The 23,056-nt window shown below is 41.0% G+C and overlaps 1 protein-coding gene across 1 annotated transcript in view; it reads right to left on the bottom strand.

Moving 5' to 3' along the window:
- fras1 (Fraser extracellular matrix complex subunit 1) overlaps positions 1-23,056 on the bottom strand; it is a 258,127-nt gene that overhangs the window by 160,296 nt on the left and 74,775 nt on the right. The window contains exons 4-11 of the mRNA XM_068720965.1: positions 19,608-19,700; positions 16,848-17,010; positions 13,480-13,613; positions 12,365-12,448; positions 8,593-8,694; positions 6,379-6,570; positions 2,555-2,644; positions 724-871 (exon numbers count right to left, since the gene is read on the bottom strand). Coding sequence (XP_068577066.1) covers positions 724-871; positions 2,555-2,644; positions 6,379-6,570; positions 8,593-8,694; positions 12,365-12,448; positions 13,480-13,613; positions 16,848-17,010; positions 19,608-19,700 — 1,006 coding nt within the window. The remainder of the gene's footprint in view (positions 1-723; positions 872-2,554; positions 2,645-6,378; positions 6,571-8,592; positions 8,695-12,364; positions 12,449-13,479; positions 13,614-16,847; positions 17,011-19,607; positions 19,701-23,056) is intronic.

Here is a 23,056-nt window from a genome sequence, read left to right as displayed (position 1 = left end):
ACTCCCCTCATGTGTCTGTCTGTTTCCCTTTTACACAATATGCAAATGAACTGTGACTTTCCTAAAATAATAATTATCTGTTTTGTTTTTTGTTTTCTTCAGATGACATTAATGACATAACTAATACTGTTTTGAGAGGAAATAAGTTACCATTCTGCTGTGATTGTTGTTTCCTACAGTAGTTTTATGTTGGTTTCCATCAAAACTGTGACGTTTTTGTGTCAAACCTCACAGAATCAAAACGACGACATTCTTGTGTCCCAGATTCGTAGCGACAACAAATAATCAATCAAAGAACAAGCAGAGAAGCCGACTTCAACACAGTGGAGGAAAAATACACTGAAACGCAACAAAGCAGAGTCGCAGTACAACATTCACATAGTTTTTTGCTAGTTAGTGGTATTTTTATGCCTGTAAACTTTGACTGTGTACGACATTTTCGGGGCATTGTGGTAAATGAGAATGTGCATGTGCATGAAATTTAAAGTTAAGTCACAACTTCAACCCAAAATAACTTTTGGGGGCATCGCAGATTTAACAGTGTGTGGCAGTTGAATCTTAAAGCTCATTCTTAAATACTCTTAATTCTTTCAGCTCGGCCATTTTGAATGAAAACAGGTCTACGTTAAATGTGTTTTGATGGAGCGGAGGAACGTTAAGAGACGTAACACACACACACACACACACACACACACACACCCAGCATCCTTTGCGGCAACGTACCTTGGTGACACTCGGGGCAGCACCGGCCCTCCCGGGTGACGACCAGGGTGCCCGGCGGGCAGGTGGGGCAGGACCGCAGGTAACAGGTCACCTGAGCGCGACGGCATTCGCACTCCCGACAACCGCCATCCGACCATCGAGCCAGGTCCTGAGAGGAGAGAGGGAGGTAAAATAGTTTATTACACCTGGTGAATGCAGAGGTTGAAGCGGTGGTGAATATATTTACAGGATGTATAAAAACAACAGAGGAACAGAACTTTAGAGAAGCTGAACCACGCTGACGCGCTAAGCTGAATGCTAATAAGCCGCATGTGTCAGTTATAGAAGAGAAGAAGCCCGACAGTCAAGACTTTTATATATATGTTTTTCAAAGCAGGATTTTTTTCCTGACAGAAGCCCCGGCGAGGACGGACAGTCAGTCAAACAGCAGGAACGTCACTCACAACATAAAAAAAAACATAGGTTTAACGGCGACGGTTTTATGAATCGTGATTTTTTTTTCTCTCCAAACAATCCGATGGCAAGTCAAAGCTCACAGACAAGGACGAACGCTTCACATCACAGAGTCAGAAGTTTTCTGACTGACAGAAAACTAACAAGCGTCGTGAGCTCTTTGGTTTTATTTCTTTTTATAGCAGAACTCATTCACAAACCACTTCACTCCAAGGATGTTCTCTGAGGAGGAAAGAAAACCTGCAGCCTTCAGAGTCTGCTGCCTCACTATCTACCACTGAACCAGCAGATCTCAACAGCAGTCAACTGTTACAGGAAGTAAATCATCACTGTGCTCACATTGTTATAATGTAATGTTTTGTATGAGACGCTTTAAATAATGAAATTTGTTCTTGACATTTTGACTCGCCAACATTTTAACAGAAAAGGAAGTAAACAAAAGGACTGCAGCATCCAACATCTCACATTGATGTTGGATTATTGGGCGGGTTATTTCCTTGCAACTTCAAAATAAAAGCGTAAATACCCGATACCTGATCGGATCATTGTCACCGATAGCCGATCCTTCTATCCAATATCTGATATTAATATCAGTGCATCCCTAGAATTTACAACCGGATGTTATGGAGCTTCCTCACAGATAAAGTTGTTTAAGTTTGAAATAGAATATTAAGAGAAACAGGCATATTATAGACACATGCAGTACTAGAATCATTTTAAAAAACAGCAGACACATCATGCGTGTTGTCCGTCTGCCTGATTCCATTAACTGTCCGTGCTGTGATGTCTCTTGTGAAGTTAAACCAGTAATGATCCGGTCACAGTCGTGCTCCCTTCACTTTTAGACACGCTGCATGTATGGACGTGTGAGGGAGCCGCCTCTTCGTTTATTACTAAATTAATCCCTTGGGGAGCCTCAGCCATGGCCGACCGTCCTGCAGCATTTTAATGAGCCTTCCTCCTTCTGCTGGAAGATGTCATAAATTAAAGCCTTTGCATTCTGGGTTTCCAGGACTTCCATATGAATAATGAAGTTGACACCAGAATAATAAGAGTTTCTTGTTCCGGGCTTAACAGCCCAAAGTAATCTGATAGCTCTGTCCTAAAACACACATTTACTCTGTGTCACTGACACGGTTTGTATTTATGTATTCATAACCAGCTTTAATACTGATGCATTAGGCTGTTTGTGTGGCAGTGGCACTTTATGCCACTTTACTTTCTTTTTACTTCTGAGATTAGAGAGTTTACAGAAGCCCTGCGGTGTCTTTGTCTCGCCCACACACTTTGGATTTATCGCCTGATTTTGCAATTTTCACAAACGCTTTTTTTCTTTTCTTTTTGCAAACACACTCAAAGTATAATTTTAAAACAGTACCTTGTAGGATTCCCCCTCGTACAAACAGGAAGGTTTCTCAGAGGAACACTCCGGGCAGCACCGTCCCGGTAGGTGAACGAGCTCAGATCCCTGAAAAAAATAGAATAATATGGATTTAAATTTAAAACTACAGGGAAATCACCTTAGAGCCACAGTCACAAGTCTTTACTCTAAAAGATGAGTCAGGAGATGAGGAAACTTTCTGTTTCACATTAAGCACGATAAACAACATGTCATTTATACTGGGTTTCTCACATTTATCTAGCTCCTGCTGCAGTTATTCCAGTCAGTCCAATTCTGTTCAATTCAACTTCATTTTAGTTGCGTTTTAAAATGCACATTCATTAATAATCTCAAACGCTTCAGTTGTAGATACTAGTGAAATCATTATGCAAGATTGACAACATCCTGACATTTTATAAACGATTGGGAAGAACTCTTCAGCATTAACGGGGCCGAGCATGACTTTCTTAATCTGTAGAGACTTCACTCTGAGTCAACGAGTGTTTTAATTGACACGTAAAGGAAGAGAAGCTGTCGGTTTGACTCCATCGTAGCGTCAGATATTATAAGGGGGGGTGAAGAGGCTGAGAAGATGAGCTGGTAATAATAAACCTTTTTTATATTTCATGTTTAAAGAAATAAAGAAGACAACACAACAGGATGTCGTACAGAGAGAGTTGTGTGTTGTACTGATTGAAAACATCCTTATTGATCGCAATGATTCAGCTCCATGCCTCGATGCTTTTCGTTTACGAAGCATCGACAGAAATCTCTGGAGTTTTGAAAAAGGAGCAGAACAGTCCGATTGTTTTAAAAACTTTCTGTACACAGCGCTGCTCTTCGCCTCCCCGGGGCCTTGAACTTGTACGAAATGAAAAATTACTTTCACAAAATGTCCACAATGTATGTTTTTATCTTTAAAAAAACGTTTCACAATCTGCTCAGGCCCTACATTTTGAAATCCTCTAATAAGAAGCAAAACATGAAGAATATATTAAGCTCCAAGTTAGAAGCTCTGCACATCACAATGGCAACATGCCATGAATTCAATTAAGAGCTCCTCACAGGACTATTACACTACATTACCAGTGCAGATGGCACCATAAGGAATCATGACCCCCCTCTCTGCACTAGTAGACCCTCAACCTCCGCTTCTTCGTCCTGCACACTGACGAACACACAGGGTGAGAACTGCATGACGGTGATCTTCTTAGCAGAGTGACCTCGCTCTGTTCAGAGCTGGACGAACGGCAATCACTCTGCTTATGGCTAATGACACTCAGCAGCTGTAATGCTCACTGTACAGCGTGATTAACGAGGGTTCGGTCCTGGCAGGGGTTATTAATGTGATATCATTAAATCTGAATGACGTAAGATAAATATTGGAAGAGGTGTTGAGTCGAAGCCCAAAGTAATTTAGGCGATAAAGGCAACTATGGGAACGCTGGATATTAACAAGTACTTTCTTAGTTTTTCTTCCCCAAAAAACTCCTACGTTCAGAGTCAAGTTTGAGACGGATGTCTTCACATGAAGGCCACCACTGATGATGTTCATTTCAGGCTGATTTGACGTGAGGATATTATCACTGAGCGAGAGGGAAACTTCAGTATTTTTCGACCTGGACGCTATTTTCTCGACAAAAGGGGACAATGGTTTTTTAAAGTTGGTCCGGAATTGAGGAAGAACTCCTCTCCGACAACGTACGTCCACTAACAGTGTTTTTGACGCTGACAGTTAGTATAAATGTCTGACAACATCATGGAGAGAACCCTACAGAGACAATAAAACCTTTTGTTTGTTATTGAGTCATGTGACTTGTTGCCTGAAGACAAACAGTGAAAACGTGAGAGAGAGTTGAAAAGAGGAGCGTCTGTGTTGTCAGAGTTTGTTGTGTTGGAGGACAGAAAGCGTTGCTTAGCGTAATCTAAAAGATTTTTAATGTTGTGACTGAATGTTTAGATGATTTTCAACAATGTGGAGGCAACGTGAGATTTTAGAAAGAGACTTCTCTGACCGAGACTTGATAAGAAAGCTTTTTTTCTCTGTAGGGTTCTTTCCATAATGTTGTCAGATACTAATAATAACAACCTGAGCCTGTCAGTGGCAACAACAAGCATTTAGTGGACAAACTTTGAGAGTGAGGAGTTGCTTTGAGCGATTACGCTACAGCTTGTAGCTTAGCTGCTGCAGCGTTCTTCCTCCATACTGGACTCATTTTAAAAACTGTTGTCCCCATCAGTCACTTAGACACAACAACATGAGAATATAGGGTCCATTTTACCCTTTAAAAGCTGTGATGCATTCAGGGAACGCCTTCTACGGGGACGTTGATGTCAATGTAGACGAAGACGAAGACAAGCTCAAAAGAAAGTGTTCCCAAGCGCCTATTTTTCAGCACGTCATGTGACGAGGAACAACTAATTACAGCAAGCAGATACCTTTTCAGTTTTTCCGTAACTATCAATCTACGGTAAATATACGGAGGAGAAGTTAATGCATTTATTGCAGGACTACCCGGAGCTTTAACATCTGTTCCAGTTTCTAGGAACTATTTGGCTTCACGACGTCACAGCACCCGTTTAAAGCTCAGCCAAACTAAAGATGACAAATCCAGCAGTCTCTTTGTTTTTGCCTTTATTTCGTTTAGTCAGTGAGGCAGGCGCGACAGTAGCGCAACCCCTCCAAGCATCTTGGATTTAAAGATGAAGGCGACAGGCGTTTTCCACATGTTTTTAGACGGGAAAGGCACCTCATTGTGACGTCAGGTTGATGCAGGTAAATCAGACAGACTCTCGTGCTGAAGTCGTAGTGCAGGCAGGTTTATTTTTTCCACAGTGCCCATCAGCTTCCACAAAGATCACTACAGTCTCGACTTGTCTTTCAAATCTCGTCACCTTAACTGAACTGAATTATCTGTGATGGAAGCCGCAGCCAACCTTGTAACCTCAGACGATCAACCCTTTTCCTCCATTCAAACCCATTCTCCTAAATACCAATGAAGATAGTCGGTGCACTGATACGTCTCACTGCGGCAAATTAAACCGACCGTAGGAAACTGTGAGCAAAGTAACTGTGACACCTCCCATTAACGTTTTAGTGGCCCACTTGAAGGGAAGGAAATGGGATTTCTGGGTGCTGACATGATGCATTTTGGGGGATAGGAGAACTTAGAGCAGGTGGAGGCTGCAGGAAGAGAACCCTGGGTCCATAGATGATGTTGCATGCTGACTCTTAACAGTATAAGTATGAACTTTAGTACACATTATCTATGTACTCCACCACGTGGATTACAGGTCTTGGTGTCAATTAGTGCTGATGTACACTGAATAATGTGGCGTTTTCAACTTGTTTTGCACTCAAATGGGATATTTCTGAAAGAATAGCTGCTCTACATTCAGGAAATGATGTAATCTAACTGGTCACTATAACTGTCTATAGCAGTTTGCAGGTCTGTTTACAGAGATCACCAACACTGTGTGCAGCAATGTCTTAATACTATAAGACAAGGTTATTAAACTCTGGCAAGTTTTTTTACTCTCTGCGCTGTTAATTGCAGGTAAGCAGTAGACCAATGCCATTCATGTAACAGGCTGTTTCACCAGGTAGAAGTGCTTGCATGTAGTTGATTGGCCAACGTTGTGTTGTTAAGTTTAGGTTCCACATTTTAGCTCTCTGGCTCGGCTAAAGGAATTCTGGTAAGACGGTCCTATCCAGCCTTTAAGGAAACGTTTGTGGCAACAAAACTACACTTCACAAACAAAACGACAGCTTCCAGATTTGCTCCTCAGTTTATAATAAAGACTGTGTATTTCAGGCTCACCTGCGGGCATTCGACGCGGCCGCACTCGGCCCTCTGGCAGACGACCTGACCTCGGTCGCAGGCGCAGAACTCGCAGCCAGTGCCGTTCCACATGTCTCCATGGTAGCGCACGGCGTCCTCGTACGGGCAGCTTCCCTTGGCGGCGGCGCATCCGTCACAGCACTGACCCGCTCGCTTCACTTTGGTCTGACCCTGCGAGGAAGGAAGCAGTTTGGGTTTTTTCATGTGCAGCACAGATGACGTCAATGAAGCAACGAAAAACCCGAGCTTTCAGACGAGACAAAGAAAAACAAAGCAGCTTATGAAAAGGCTGTTTTTTTTGCTTGTGTGTTTCAGCAGACAGATAAGAAGGAGAAGCAGAGAGTGTGTGTTGCACTGAGAGCTGCAGATTTACTCACACTGCAGATGTGACTGAGAGTTTGAGATCCTCTGGATCTCATGAAGACACGTTCCTCTATAAGTGGAGGCCGTGTGCTCAAAGTCTATCCGTGTATTAACAGAACAGAGTGGTTAGTAATGAGCTCAGCCTTTTTCTCTCTGCTCATTTCAGAGTGCTGGTTTGGAGGCTGTGAGTCCACTGGGATCTTCGGTTTTTCTTTTTGCTTGTTATCATCAGTGGAGGGAAAAGGACTGCGAGCTGAGAATGTTTTTACTTTCATTTTTAGGTTTTAAATAGACGGAAACTTTGAGTGAAAGAGCAAAGTGCTTCAAAAAGGGGGTTGGTAAACACCACGCAGTGTTCCCTGGTTGTAGGTTTTATAAGAGCATCAAAAGGTGTGACCGCTACGCTTTATGTGCTTCCTACAAAACTAAACTGATTCCAGCTCGGTATCCTCTACTTCACTACTGGTCACTCTATATTATGTAGATTTCCAAAAATCAGAAGCAGCACATTCAACTGTGCAATAAATAATAATATACCAAAAACTTCTTCATGGACTCTTCATTGTTCGTTGTATTGTATCATTTTAATGACTTTCCTGCAGTAAGAATTCCCTCTTATTGGGCAACAACATTGTGAAATGAAGTGAACTATATTGATTTATGGTAAATGTATATTTAGAGGATAAGAATTCAAGGTGTGTTGTATTTTCAACAGCTCCCACAAAGAGATAATTAACAGTGAATGTATGTACTAATGGCCTTTGAGCCATAGAGCTCCATTAAAACACATCAGTAAGCATGAACACACACACTGTAGTTCATTTAGACTCAATGCCACATTCACCGTGCTGCTATAGTCCCCAACAAATGTATTTGTTTGATAAGAGCTACAGTGACTAGCTGTTTTAGGAAATTACTTTTCAAGACGATATATTTTAGGGCCATTTAAAAAACAAAAAATTGCATGATTTACAGAAACTCATTCATGCTTTCAATTCCAGCAAAGTGGACTCATGAAATGGGGTCTGCCTAAACAACACGGCTATAATGCAGCTCATTCAGAATGGGATATCTGGCAGAACCTTGGGAGGAGTGTGAATGGGTCAGAACCCCATCAACACAACAAAGAACAAGTGAAGTGAACCTCTCTGCTGGTGTCCTCCATTAGAGTTCCTAATGTCTCCTAATCTTAAAGGTTGTCCTCCAGCTGGAGGATGGACTTTATTGCTGCTGCTAGTTTATAAATTACTCAGTGGCTTCAGGCTAAAATACATTTTTGATATGCTTAAAGAATATAAACTCAGTTGGGCCTTTAGATCTTTAGTCAGCTGGTCGCCTCCAGTCAGAACCACAAAGTGGAGATGTGTTTAGCTTCTGTGATTATCTGGAATACCAACTTTTGTCCTTTTGAAATAAAAAATTAAACTACTAGCTCTACTTCTGTTCTTTTATCTTTTATTTTACTTGTCACTTGTGTTTGCATTGCCTTGTACTTGTCTGTGCGTGGCCCTTTAAAGTCTGTGCGTATGGATTCATGGTCCTCTACCATTTCACTAACAAGCGTTCCAGCAAGCTGTGTGTGTGTGTGTGTGTGTGTGTGTGTGTGTGTGTGTGTGTGTGTGTGTGTGTGTGTGTGTGTGTGTGTGCGTGTGTGTGTGTGTGTGTCAGACAGAGAGCAGAAGACATTTCTGTGTGGTCTTGCATCGTTAAACGTTGCTGAATCTATTCAACACAGAGCCAAAATGTTTGTGGTAAATTCTCTATAAAACTGAATTTAAATGAGTGTGTGTGTGTGTGTGTGTGTGTGTGTGTGTGTGTAAGGCTACCCACCTTGTCGCAGGTAACGGGCCGACAGGTGTGTGTGTGGCATTTAGACTGACCCCGGTCACACACACATGTGGTGCAAGCGTTCTTCTGCCACTGCTCGCCATGCTGCAAAGATACACACAGATACACACACTTAGATGTCTGTAAACTACACACACACACACACTTATACTGTCTTACACACAGTGAATCACAGGCTTCACAGGATCACAGGATTGTGGGAAACTCAAAGCTCATTTGAACTCAATGAGTGTCTACTTTTCTGTGTTGGCATACAGAGCAGGTATAGGCACACACACACACACACACACACACACACACACACACACACACGCACACACACACACACACTTTTTGCTGTCAGGAGCAAATACCAGTTATCAAATGTCAACCTAATTCTCTATAAATTCAACACAGAACTGAACTCTAAACCTGTATAATATAACTTATATAATACAATTCTAATGTAATTATATATATTAAGCTCAACCTGCTTTGAGGAGACAAAACGTTCAGTCAATGAGACAATCAGCTTAATGCGGACAGACAGTTAAAGTTAGAATTGATAGAAACACACTGAGAAAGGGTTAACGTTGTAAGACGAAAACCAGAAAACGTCTCTGGTAGAGACCTGTCAATCAGTGTAGCCCCGCCCTAAAGCATACCCTACTTTATGGTCTGTTTGACTCTATATGGACCATAACTTAAGACTTGAAACTAGAGATTGAGACCATAAACTCATATTTACAGTGTTTACTGAGGTAATAAGTCAATGTTTTATTTAGTCTATTATAACCTGATACAATCATCATGTTTCTACAGTTGCCCACACTCTCTCTTTAATATTTTGGTTACAAAAGGGCTACATTTGGTTGAAAAGTATGTTTTTTTAGACATTTACTATATTACAATATAAAACTGGAAATTTTTTGATCTGCAAAATCATGAAATCCATTCCAACTGGGTGGTGATTTGTCTTTGCACTAAAGTGAAGGGAAGCAGTCCCACGGTGGCTCCATGCCTGGTGTGTTTTGCACATAAATATATAATCTGTTTCAATTTGGGGTCAACTTCCTGTCGCTGTCAGATTAAATCCTTCCTCTTCAGGTCTAAACTGCTCGATTAAATATTGACTGAAGCACGCAGGACACAGATTAATTCAATATTATAAGAAAGAGGCCGTTTTTCACCGATATAACCGATGATCAAAACTCTGTGAGGCAATTAGCAGAGCTCTGTGAACATCACCAGCCTGCATGAAGTATAAATGTGGATTAAAAGGGAGCACAGATCTTTAATTTTTAGTGGACTGAAACTCACATTTGGTTCAATAAGAGTTCAAACGGCTTCAGTCTCACCTGAGCAAACATGCTGATCTAAAGAGGTCTGAATGAACGGCTCTGAACCCGTTTAATGTGGAGGAAGTCCTAATCTTTATTCACGACACACACAAACACAGCTGTAAATTAAAGCATTCGCACATATACTGTATGCACAATATTACACAGATTCACACACAGAAACACCAAAAACATGCACATTTATACAGCACACATAGGTACACCTAATGTAAACCTGTTCATGTTGTTTTACGTGTATCAGAGTGTTAAGTAGTCAAACCAAAAATAGTCGGTTCCCAAAGCTCTCACACACACACACACACACACACACACACACACACACACGGTTGGAAACACGATAAACTTTCAGCTCCTCAAAGCGCACAAAGACACTCAAAAGTGACCTTCAATCCAAGTGGTTATTTTCATTTTGGACTTTTCAAACTAGACGTAGATCTATTAACGATTCAAAGTCTGGAGGATGATATCATTCCTTTATTATTTCACAAGAAAAGAACTCAACTATCACAGAGATTGAAGCCAAGTGTTGAACTATTGTGGGATTCTGAACATTACCGCACCGCTCTACCACTCCGGCATGAAAGCAAGAAGTCAGTGGTGAAGTGTTAAAGCCTGCCACTGGCTCCATTTGATTGGCTGCAATGTGACATTGACGAGCGACGCGACTCCACGCCTGCCATCGTAGATTTGAGAACATTTTATGTTCTTCGTCGCACCGAAGGGAAACTATGTTTTCTGATCAAGGCCCAAAGAGTCGGCTGTTCATTTTTCACCATTACATTACAAACAAGCCAGTTTTTATTTTAGCTAGCCGGAAATTAGCATCCCATTTAAAATCACTGTAAACGTGAACTACGGCTGCACTTTGCTAAGAACATCAGCTAGAAGCTAGCTGCTAACAGAATCTCTTCCTCCAAAATACGATGGCTTTAAATAAAACAAAATGGCAACGACTAGAAGTATTTCCAGCCCTTTTATAGTGACATAGAAGGATTGCAACTCTCCACTGACACTAACACTGAAGATGCCGGTGTAAATAAAACAATCAAATCAGGTAAAGAGGTTTCCTTATATTGATTTCTGCAGTTTCAACCAATCAAAGTGCATGAGATCAAACACTTATCAGTGTGGTCCACACACCAAGAAAACCAGTGATCTGTTCCATTTAATACGTGTCTGTTTGAATTGACTCATTTGAGTGTTAAAACAACAGTAAAGTTGAACTGTTGTCGAGACGAAATGCAGCTGATTTAACACAAAGGCAACTACACAAAGTGTGTACTCTGTGAGGTTGTGTGTTTGAGAGCAGAAACAAGGAGACATGATTCATTCTCTATTATACAGTAAAAAAACAAATTAAGATGAGATGTCCCCTGATATCTGAAATCATGACGATGCAAACATAAATGAGGACACACACACACACACACACACACACACACACACACACACACACACAAACACACACGATCAAAGGAGTAACTTGGCAGTGAAAGACGGAGTGTGTTCACTGTAAACAGCGCAGGAGAAAGCAGGAGGGAGCGGATGAGGTGATACAGACTGAGATTAGAGAGGAGAGGAGAGGTGGAGGAGGAGGAGAGGAGAGATGACGAAGGAGGAGTGGAGAAGGTAAGAGAAGGAGGAGGGGAGGTGAAGAGAGGTGGAGGAGGAGAGAGGAGAGGTGAAGAAGGAGGAGATGATAGGAGGAGAGAGGAGAGGTGAAGAAGGAGGAGATGGTAGGAGAAGAGAGGTGTAGAAGGAGAGGAAATGGTAAGAGAAGAGAGGTGGAGGAGGGAGAGAGGAGAGGTCATGAAGGAGGAGAGGAGAAGAGAGGTGGAGGAGAAAAAGAGGAAATGGTAGGAGAAGAGAGGTGGAGGAGGAGAAGAGATGGTAGGAGAAGAGAGGTGGAGGAGAAGAGATGGTAGGAAAAGAGAGGTAGAGATAGAGGAGAGGAGAAGAGAGGGGGGAGGAAGAGGAGAGATGGTAGGAAACAAGAGATGGAGATTGAGGAGAGGAGAAGAGAGGGGGTAGGATAGATACAGAGAGGTGGAGAAGGAGGAGAGGAAAGGAGAGGTGGTGGAAGAGAGGTGAGGAGAGGAGAAAGGAAGAAAAGAGAGGGGAGGGGAAGATATGCGGAGGAGGAGGAAAGGAGAGCTGGTGGAGGAGAAGAGATGAGAAGAGAGGAGATAAAAGCTTGGAATGCTTTCAACTCAATATCAAAACACACACACACACACACACACACACACACACACACACACACACACACACACACACCCTCTCCCTGTAATCATAATATTTTAATAGATAGAAACACAAAATACAGAATTAAATGTGCCAGGTCACATAAGCTGCCTTCAACACACACACACACACACACACACACACACACACACACAGGTGAGGTGACCTACCTGGTACTGTTTACCAGCAGACAGACAGGGGTTGGACACACACTGAGGACAGCAGCGGCCCGGCTGGATCACCAAGTTCTCATGCTGAAGGACGAGGAACAAAAGAATGAATACAGATGGGCTACAATAAAAAACACTTTCTACTTCTGTTGGAGTAATAGAATTTAATAAAACGCAGCACTGTCAGTATAAGCTGTGACATACTGTTAGACAGCCTGACGTTATAACACATGCAATCTCACAGTTACATCAGACTTTTGTGGCTAGCAGTTTGCCTTTGCTTACTAAGCTAGGCTAAACGCACTGACCCCAGTAGTTGCGTTAAATATTCTTTCTTTCATTTTGACGGACAGGGTTGTAAAAATTCCGTCATAATCTATTATTACCCGTCACTTTAATGTTTTTATTATATATGGATTCTAACCCAATACACTTTTGTTTTGTGATATAATTTGAGTTTTTTGACTGACACGCAGGCATTTTTTAATCATTAATATACAGATCAAGCTCATAGATCGAGTATCTATGAGAGAATAAAAACGTACAGAGAAAAGTCACCGAGCGTACGGTCACTTTTTATGTCAACACACAAAAAGCAGAGCCATGATGTTTTTCCACATTTGCTCAGACAGACGACTTCTCGTGGCCGTTTTATTATTTAGTCCTGAAGGCTGAACCATCGCTCTGCTGCCACACTGAAGACCGGACTTACAAGACCATGTGAACGTGGGATTTCCCGTTCCTGCAAGCACTTGCTTAAACATTAAGAAAAATACTCGGTTAACGCAACCTCTGGCTGGCCCTCCAAGCATTTATTATAATACACTCTTCATTAATGATGTGAATATTATAGAAAAGTGAGGAGGGTCTGTATTTTTTAAATGTTGCTTCAAGCAATCCGGCATTAAAGCCGCTCATAAGCGATGCAGTGGAATAGAAGACAAGGTCATGTTTGTCTCGTTCTTCTTTATAGACGGCTTCCACTCCCATCATAAGGTGTCAGACTGTTCCATCAACATTAATACCAATATGTTTATTGAAGGACAGACGCAGGGCCATCGTAGCTGCCAGCATGAACGCCATAAAAGAAGTGTTTTTTATTTATTTACACTCACCGATTTGCAGGCCACTTGCTGACACTCTGCCACCGAACACTGGACCACCCCGTCACTGCAGACACATCTGGAGCAGAGACTCGGCGCCCACTCTTCACCATCTCTGTAGGCTGTCGCCTGCCAGGAGCAAGACCCTGACACACACACAAACACACACACACACACACACACAGATAAACACAGAATGAGTAAACAGAGAAAATGAGAGTCAGGTAATGAGCTGCACTGTTTGCCCTCAAACTCAGTGATTTACAGTGAGGGGGAGAGGAAGTCGCTAATTAGTTGCTAACCGTTGGGACGCATCATAGCAGCTCGGAGACATCATTAGAGTCAGTAACAGCTTTGTGTCTGTCACAACAACAAGACGCCACACACTCAATGCATCATGGGATCCAAGAGTGAGCGTCGACCAGGGCGAATATACTACACATTTCCACTGGAGACACGGCTTCACGTTAGAAGTTCAGAGAAGTAAATGAAGAAATAACATCAGCGTGTCAAGGGTTTGTCTCGTAAATGGATGTAATTTGGAAAAATCACACTGCAGATGATTTTATTTTGAATGTGATGAGAAGTCCCCAGCTATAACACATATTTAGTAACATTCACACCCAAACACAAACAAACAATGCACCATATTACTCACCACTATAACTCTACTACATGAAAAGCATTTACATCCTTTATCCAGGGAATACTTCACCCACAAAATGACCGTTTGCACATCAACGACTGACCCTGTTACCTTGTGCAGTATAACCCAAGTCTCATTTAACCATTTACTTCACCAAACACATGCATCTTAGCTAAAATCTTAGGGATTTAAAGCATTTCGATTGCCTCTCAACGGCTCTCAACATGTCGACGGCGAGCTAGTGGCTCACGGCTAACGGTGCTGACAGTGCAAATTACGGCAAAGGTGCTAAAAGAGCTGACAGTGTTTACCGGAGGATGGACGCTACGTGACAGCGTTATCAGCCGTGACCGCCGTACGACAGCGGTGCAGAGCGGCGGCCTTGGTGCACGCTTACATGCACTAAAAGAATGCGCGGCTGGCCCAGCTATGTCGACAAAGAGAGTTAGTCCACCATATCAAAAAGTCGTTTGCTACAATATTGATGTTCTGAATGTTAAATACAGCTCCTTTAAAACTGCATAAACATTGTCATGCTTATGCAGGCGCACTACTCCATGCAAGACCGGAAGAGTTTTAAATAGAAGCAAGTTTGGGAAATAGTGGGCACACAAGTGGATAAATGAGACTTTATTACAGCTCAAATTGTGTTTATAAAGAGATGTGTGGATATGCAGTAGTTTTGCAAGACTTTCGTCTGTTTTCTGATTCTCCGTTCCCCGTGGAGGCGCGAGTAAAAAACAAAGCTTTCATCATGTGGGTGAGGTCCTCCTTTCAGATTTGTGTCGGGAACATTTACATTTTTATTGCAGTTTTGTGTGGATGGATGCACCTAACACAACATTTGGACTTTAGAATAAAATCTCTGGGACTAAATAAAATAAAAACGTGGTTGTTTAAGTTAAAAGCAGCTATTGTCGGAAGAAAAATTATAAATCACGTGAATTCTCCTGGTAATGTTTTTGGAAAATAATACATCCAAACACAAACAAAAAAGTAATTTAGTCCTACATTGCACCAATATTGTGGTTGACGCCCTCAGACCAAAAAAAACAAGAGAAAAAAAGTAAACGCTCAGGAGTGGTTGGATGAAAACGATCCAGGCCTCGCCATCAGAAGGAGCAATACTCATCTGAGGTAAGAAGAAGCTGGAGTGAGAGCTCATGTTTCTTTAAAGAGGAGGTGAGCTAACCTGAGGCAGTGTGCTGCTCTGTAGGAGTCAGACACAAACACACTTAGACTCATGTTTCCTGTGTGAGTGTGTGACGGCAGTCCACAGGGAAAGCCCTTCTATATTGTGTGTCGTTTCTGGCCTCTAGTGTTTGGGCTTTATTGCATTTCACACTACATCGTGTATTTGTAAGATTTGTTATTTTATTTGCACGCCTTTCTTTAGCCGTCAGTAACTCCAGCTACAGTAGTGAAGTGAAGCTGCCGTGTCTGAATGCGTGGCGTTATTCATACGACGGTGAAGCAGCACGGCGTCACTGACAAACGGTACGGGTTGTTATGTGAAGCTTCCTGTGAGTGGAGACAATTTACCAGCAACGAGCATTCTCATTAAAATCATTAAGTCACGTTAAGTCAATTACAGTTAATCTGTTTTTTAGGGACTTGAAAGTAAAATAGTCCATGAAAGTGAACAGTTACATTAAGTTGCATTTATTTAGCTGATGCTTTTATCCAAAGAAACCTAAAATAGATGGGGAAGGAGGTAAAATTCCGAGAAAGAAACTCAGAATTTACGAAACAGAAACTTGGATAATCTCTGAGATTAAAAATCACAAATGAATGAGGATGATGTCACAGAATCACGTTGCTTCAGTTTGTAAAGTTGGATCAACCTCATCACACCACAGACGACAGCCATTGAGCGCAAAATGTATACAAAATTACAGAAGTATTTATTTATGTTCATATGAACATAGAAAAACATGAAAACATACAACAGGTCCAACGTGAGGATTAAGTACAATAGACACTGATGTCATCATTATGTTCATATAACAACACAGCATGAAAATGATTAAAAAAATAATTGAACTGAATGAAAAGGCGTATATGTATCTTTCAGGACCTTTGGGACAACAACAATTCAAATAGAGGTCAAATTTATGACTTAAATCTCACTCAATCTCACTTGTTTTAGTTTTTTTGTAAATTCTTTCTCAGAATACCCCCCCCAGCTCTGTAATTTATTCCTTTTTACCTCCAACGGCACTAATACATCAGTTATCAGCTGAAATGAGCTGCAATCACAAACCGTTGCCTGGTTTCCATCCAAACACAGCACACACATTTTAAAACCCAAATTTCTAAATGCAAATGAATGTGAGTTTTCCCCATCCATAACCGTCATGCAAATATTGTGGAGTTGGTAGATTGAGATAAACAGTCTTCTGTCGGGGGTGTGCCATTAAATCATTTCAAAATAAGAGGCTGCAACGAGATGATGTAATTAACAGAGCACCAGTCTGCATGAAAGCAGGTGGATGGAAGCGTTTTTTGCTGTCAGATTGACAAACACATGCTGTTTGAGAGACAACAAGCAGGCTGTTGAGAGGAGGAACATGTGTTTGTTTTGTTGCTCTGAAGAGTTCTGCATTGGTACGCGTGCAACTCTCAAACTCTCTTTCATGGCTGAGACTCAAAACAGACCCAATTTGTAGTTGATTTAAAAGAAAGCATCTGAAATCTGTATATGTGCACATTGGGCCCTGACGTACGCCCTCACCTCCATTGCGGCCGCACTTGGGGCAGCACTCTCCAGCCGGGACGAACGGGCTCTGGTCCCCGGGACAGCTGGGGAGGGGGGGGCAGGGCCCAGCGCTGCAGGACACGCTCCCTCCGGAGCAGACACACACCGAACAGGGAGAGGGACTCCACTGGCTGTCATGCTGTGGGGGAAACAGACGGTTACACTCTGAAATACAACAACAGAAAAAGAGAGTAAGAAGCAGAGAGACAGTGGGACGAGGGAAACTGTTTGGCTCTCTGTGGACCGGATGACTTTGTAAGCCTGAGCCTGAGTGACAGACGAGAGGACAGAGTCACAGAGAAGAGGGGGAGGAGGAAAGATGTCTCAAACTCAATGGGAAGAGGGAAGGACGACAGCAGGGTGCATGTAAATGTGGATAAAGAGGGGGCATTACCTTTATATTTAAATAACTGACAGGGACTACGTTTAAATGCACACTACTATTCCAAATACAACAATATTCTGAATTTTAAATGGCCTATGTAAACATCTTATTCCGTTTGGATACTCTAAGTTAGACCTTGGAGCATTTTCTGATTGAAACATATCTCAACGCCGACCCGTTAGAGAAGGTGTTAGAAGGAATGAAAGAGGGAGGCTGAGTTCACACGGTCCTACAGTTTGACGCCAAGAAGCAAAATGACACAAGCTGCTCCTGCTTTCCATAGTGATGAACGACGTGTTAGGACATCGACCCATCAAACACAGAAGGGAATGACGTGGATGTAAGATTCACTGGTGATGAGGATGAGGAACGGGGTCTTCACGTTAATCGGAATATGCACGGCTGCATGCAAACTGGAATATTAGTGGATTATTAATTTTCATTAGCCATGTCAACAGCTTATTAGGAATATTGTATTTTTGGGACAAAAAGCGTAATATTTGGAGCATGTAAACGTAGTGACTGTATTTTCAGTTTGCCCAGTTAAAGACAGGTTTAGATGTTATTCCTTCCTCCATTTCTTGCCATCATTTTTTTTTTCAAACATGTACATACTAGTATTGATAAAAAAGGCCTCAGGCCAACATGTGTTCTGTGATTGACAGAAGCGGATTGATTGGAATCGACACTCACAACCATCTCGGGGGTTTTAATTAGAGCAGTATTTATAGTGGAGTACATCCGTTCATGGATATTTGAGTTCAGGTTTTTTTTTAGCTGTAAACGAGATACCAGCATGTCGATGTCGCCTGCAGTCAGAATGATGGAGGTGAGGAATCTGTCTTTACTCGATCTCTGAGGCGTCAGGCTGTGCAGTAAAAACCTTCTTCAGCCAGCGTGAACTAAATCATTAGTATGAGTTTTAATGGAGAGTTGTTCTTAATGCTTTTTCACCTTGGAAAGAATAGATGTCTGAGGAGAAGAACAAGTAAAAAACATTCATGGTTTTAGCTCACAGACAATATGCAAATTATTCCTTTAAATATTTAAAAAAAAAAGGTTTGGGTCAGGACCGCTGTCCAGGGTGCTGATTGTGGAGCTTTAACAGTAACAGTTTGGTGTTACTTTAAAATACTGTGATATAAAAAATGTCAGCATATCGTCAAGTCCTCCAAAAAACCTCAGATGAACGTGTTATAAAGGCATCATCCACCATAGAAATCATCATTCTTTGTGTTCTGGGTTTTCTGCAAAATGATAAAAAAGTTATATTTTTCCGAACAGTTCTGAAACCAGTTATTCAGCAATGACCAAAGTTAACAGACGAATGCTTTGTGATTTAGAAGTGTAATAGCCTTGGATGTAATATTTTTTAATTCACAGTTTCGCACTTAGACAAGAGACACATGTGATAATTGAAAGTGTCATTCAAACAGCTAAAGGCATTAATCTTCTATAACAGCCTCCAGTCTTCTGGTTTCAGTCTTTCCACCAGCTTTTATACCCTGATCCTCCCTCCTCAGACACAAGAGCATTAGTGAGCTCGCACACTGGTGTTTGGGGATCAGGTCTGGCTCCTAAAGGTGGTTTTATGGGGTTGGGGCCAGGACTCTGTGCAGACCAGTCAAGTTCTTCCTCACCAAAATAGGAGAACTATTTCTTTATGGATCTGGCTTTGAGCACGGGGACATTGTCAAGTAGAAAGGGACAAACACAAACTGTGAGCAAATAGATTCCCCTGCATTGGGACCATACATTGGTTTGTGGACTACAGACTAAAAGTCTTGAGTTTGGGAATTTTGTCCGTCACCAATATTTTTGGGAGACAAAAATGTTATGATTAACTTTCCTGAACTGAAAACACACTGTGAAAGGGTTAAAGTTGTCAAATGTAAACACAAACAACTCCTAAACTGGACAACGTTGTGGCAGCGGCCTGTCAATCACTGTGTAGCCCCGCCCCTAAAGCATACCCTGCTTTATGGTCTATTTGACTCTAAATGGACCATAATTTACTAAATGAACATCATGCTGTATTGAAGAAAACTTGAAACTAGAGATTGAGACCATAAACTCATGTTTACAATGTTTACTGAGGGAATAAATCAAGAGAGAAGTAGAGTCATTTTCTCATAGACTTCTATACAACCAGAGGAGTCGCCCCCTGATGGACACTAGAGGGAATGCAGCTTTAACACATGAAGCTTTGGCTTCACATTTCAGAACCGGAGGTTGCCACCTGATTGGAACCGAAATCCATCTATAGAAGCTGCATCTTTATGCGTGTATATCAGTGTTTTGTAGAATGGTCGGATGATCATAGAAAGGAAGAGTCAATTTAATTAACTTACTCCATAAACAACTCCTTCGTACTGGCAGGAACCCTGGGACGAGGAGATGCACTCCGGACAGCACTTGTTGGCAGGGATCCGCAAACGCTCGCCCTTTAGAAAAGACAAACATACATTAAATATACACACACACACACACACACACACACACAGCAAACACAACCAGAATACACACAAATCCCCAGAGAAAATGAATGCGTGTCCCTTTAAGCAGCGTGAATCCAAAACTTGTCGACTACAGTTGGTCCATTTCCATAGAAAGTAACCATCATGTGACACAATTAGTACAACGGGGCCGATAATAATGAAAATATGATGTGTAGAATACAGAGGTGTTACAAAACATATTACAATACAGATTCCACACAGTCCTTTATCCACACTGCATACACACATACACTGAATGAGGCCGGACATGTGGAAAAAAGAAAATGAGAATGCAGCGAGCGGTCAGACGCAGAGCAGGTGAATAGTTTAGGTGTCATTTATATGTGAATACAAATTATATAGGCAGGGGGTACAATTTGTATAGGGTGAGTGATAACAACCCCCAAAAGAGCTTCACAGAATGTCTTGTGTCAATTGAAAAAGAGAATAAAACTGAATAGAGGTACAACCAATCTGCAGGAGAAGACATATTGCATGTGAACAGGCAGGAGAATGGCCACTAAATGTATAAATAACAACTGTGGGAAACAGAATAGATGGGGAGAGAGCTGTGCAGCAGGTAGCAGTTTGCCAGAGCGAGCGTTTACGTCGTACTTTGAGCTGCATTGATCACCTACAAGCACACACAACTTTAATATGTGTAAAATTCATTCATCACAACAGCCCCTTTGTGCTAATAAATTAAACACTAAAACCTCAAAATGCTTTCATATATTTAAGCTATTGTATCTGTTTTTTTCCTGAACTTTTCATCTTGCAGTCCCTCTGGCCTTCTCTTTTTTCAGTCTGCTGCCCCACAAATTGAATTACCAAAATATGACCGTAGAACAAGAATTTGATCTAATTTCAGATTGTATTGCTGCAAATGAAGAGAGATGGTTCAGTTGTATTCATCACTGGACTGCTGCATTCGTAAGACTCAAGGTTTTCTACTCTTGCAGAATAAAACAATCGTGTAGGGTGAAGCATGGCCAGTGAATATGAAATTTATCGAGCCACTTTCCTGTCTCATTATAAAAGAATGTAAACCCAAACGTAAAAACGTATCGTGGACAGTGAAGGTGATGTTTCTTCATATATTATTGGTACCCATTATATCAAACCGATGTGAGTTAGGAAGATACAGTTTCAAATTATTTGTTCATTAAATGGAGTTTTTAAGTTAATTGTTTATGCAGTTTTTCCATCTAATTCCATTTTCTGACATCTTACTATGTGACACAAAATGTCATTCCTGCTGGTGCTATATCTGGTTTTAAACAAGCAATAAAATGATAACCTATGATGTTATTTAGCTTGTTATTTAAGCGTTTACGTGCCTTCATTAGCTAGTGGCACATGGCGTAAATTTCAAATAACATTGCAAAATGAAACTGTAAAATTAGAATTGAAGTAAGTACTAATGATTGCATCAATGAATAGGAAACATGCTGAGGCATTTGTATTATTGTTTTATACAAGAAAATTAAAAAAAAATCTGGTATCTGAGTTCAAGCTGCAACCATTAGTCCATTAATCAATAAACTGGAATTACAGGTCCCAGTTTCTTAAATGTGAGATTTTTCTGCTGGTTTGGTCATATATGATTTTTGACTGCTGGTCAAACAAAGCAAACAATTTAAGGACGACTCTTTGGGCTCTGGGGAAGAAATCATCAGCAATATTCTGAATTTAAAATCTTTGGGGGGAGACCCCTAAGATCTCTGAATTCTTGGAGCCGTTCTATACAGACAGTCTGTGGTCAATGATCAACCCCGAGTGTAAAACACTACAGTAACATTAACAATACTTACACAAAAGTGAATAAGGTGAGGAATAAAAGGAAATTTAAGCTTTAGATAATGGCAGTGGATTTCAAAAGAAAGCCCTATAATCAGAGACAGACCGATGATTAAAAAAACTTTAATAGTTTTTATCACAGTGTAGGTGAGAGGGAGTCACATTTTAAGAGCTTTTTAACTGTAGGGAGCACACGGCTTGGTGGGCATGATGACTAATTTTTAATCAACACTGAATTGGAAGCCAGCAGAGTGGAATTCATTAGACATTGATTGTTGCCTTAGCTCAGGGTTGGGATTGGATTTGATGTCGTCACCGCAGGCTTTGAGGTTTAAATCACATTTAAGAAGAAGCAAAGGGAGGAACAGCCAGAGAGATCGAGTGAAAAGGAGCTTTGAAAATGTGTCCCTGTGAATTCAAATGAGGCAACGACAAAAAATAAAATCTGGGCTGAAACTAACAGTCTCCAAACTGTTGTCATTGTGGCAAATCAAAAGGTGCAATCTGCAGACTTCACTGCACAATAGTCTGTCATTACATTGATTCTTGTTGTAAGGGCAACTCACAAAAGACAAGTGATTAAAAGGGGCCTTGAGTAGATCTGCACCTCAAGGTAAACATTTAATGAGGAAGTTAAAATCACAAAAAAAAAAGGTTCTTGAATATTTAAAGCTATTCATTTTATTCACTTAGTGTTGGAGTCTGGTACTGATTCTGGTTGCTGTCCTGTGGCTAATGGAAGATATTTCACAGCTAAAAAGATGCTTCTCAAGATGCTTGGAGTATGCTTCTCAACTTCTGAACTTCAATGTCAGTAGGTCTGTATGTATGTGAACTTTTTCCCATATGCTCCCCCCCTTCTTTTGTCTAATTCCAAATTTTTCAAAAAGTATTTCTCAAAACTAGAGGTAGGAACATTCTTATTGTTCAACTTAAACTTGAGTGTTTTACCGTGTGCTTCACTGGATACAGCATTTTAACTTAAGTTATGTCAAGTGAAATCTTTTGTCCAATCTTATTGATTTAAGAGACAATACTGTCAATTAGCTATATCTAGCTAATGTTCTTATACTAATTAACTAAATACAGTGTAACGTTACTCAAACTCAATGGCTAACGTTAGCTAGTAAACGTTACCTCACTGACATTAGCTATTTAGTAACAACATTTGTAGTTGGACTGGACAAAGAGGTAAAACTTTAAATTGCTTAACCTCTTTCTGCCTGCAAAATGCATTCTAATTAGCTAAACCTAATGCTCTTTTACTAACTGAATAAACAGAGTCGACTGAAACTATGTTAGCTAACGATGTTAGCTAGATAGTTAGCTTAGTTGCCAAACTGACATTTTAAGCTTAATTTGCTGCATTAACTAGGGGTAACAAAAGTTGTAGCTCATGCCTGGTTAAATAACTAATGCTAAACATTTGAATTGCTTTATTTAAAACCCCCAAAATACATTTCTATCAGTTAAAACAGTTCTTTTACTGCCTATATAAATAG

Source organism: Cebidichthys violaceus, unplaced genomic scaffold, assembly GCF_023349555.1.
Source record: "Cebidichthys violaceus isolate CVI_PGR_0920_01 unplaced genomic scaffold, fCebVio1.0.p SCAF_26, whole genome shotgun sequence".
Lineage (NCBI taxonomy): Eukaryota > Metazoa > Chordata > Actinopteri > Perciformes > Stichaeidae > Cebidichthys > Cebidichthys violaceus.
The sequence above is the reverse complement of the archived record's forward strand: the minus strand, read 5'-3'. Positions and strand labels throughout refer to the sequence as shown.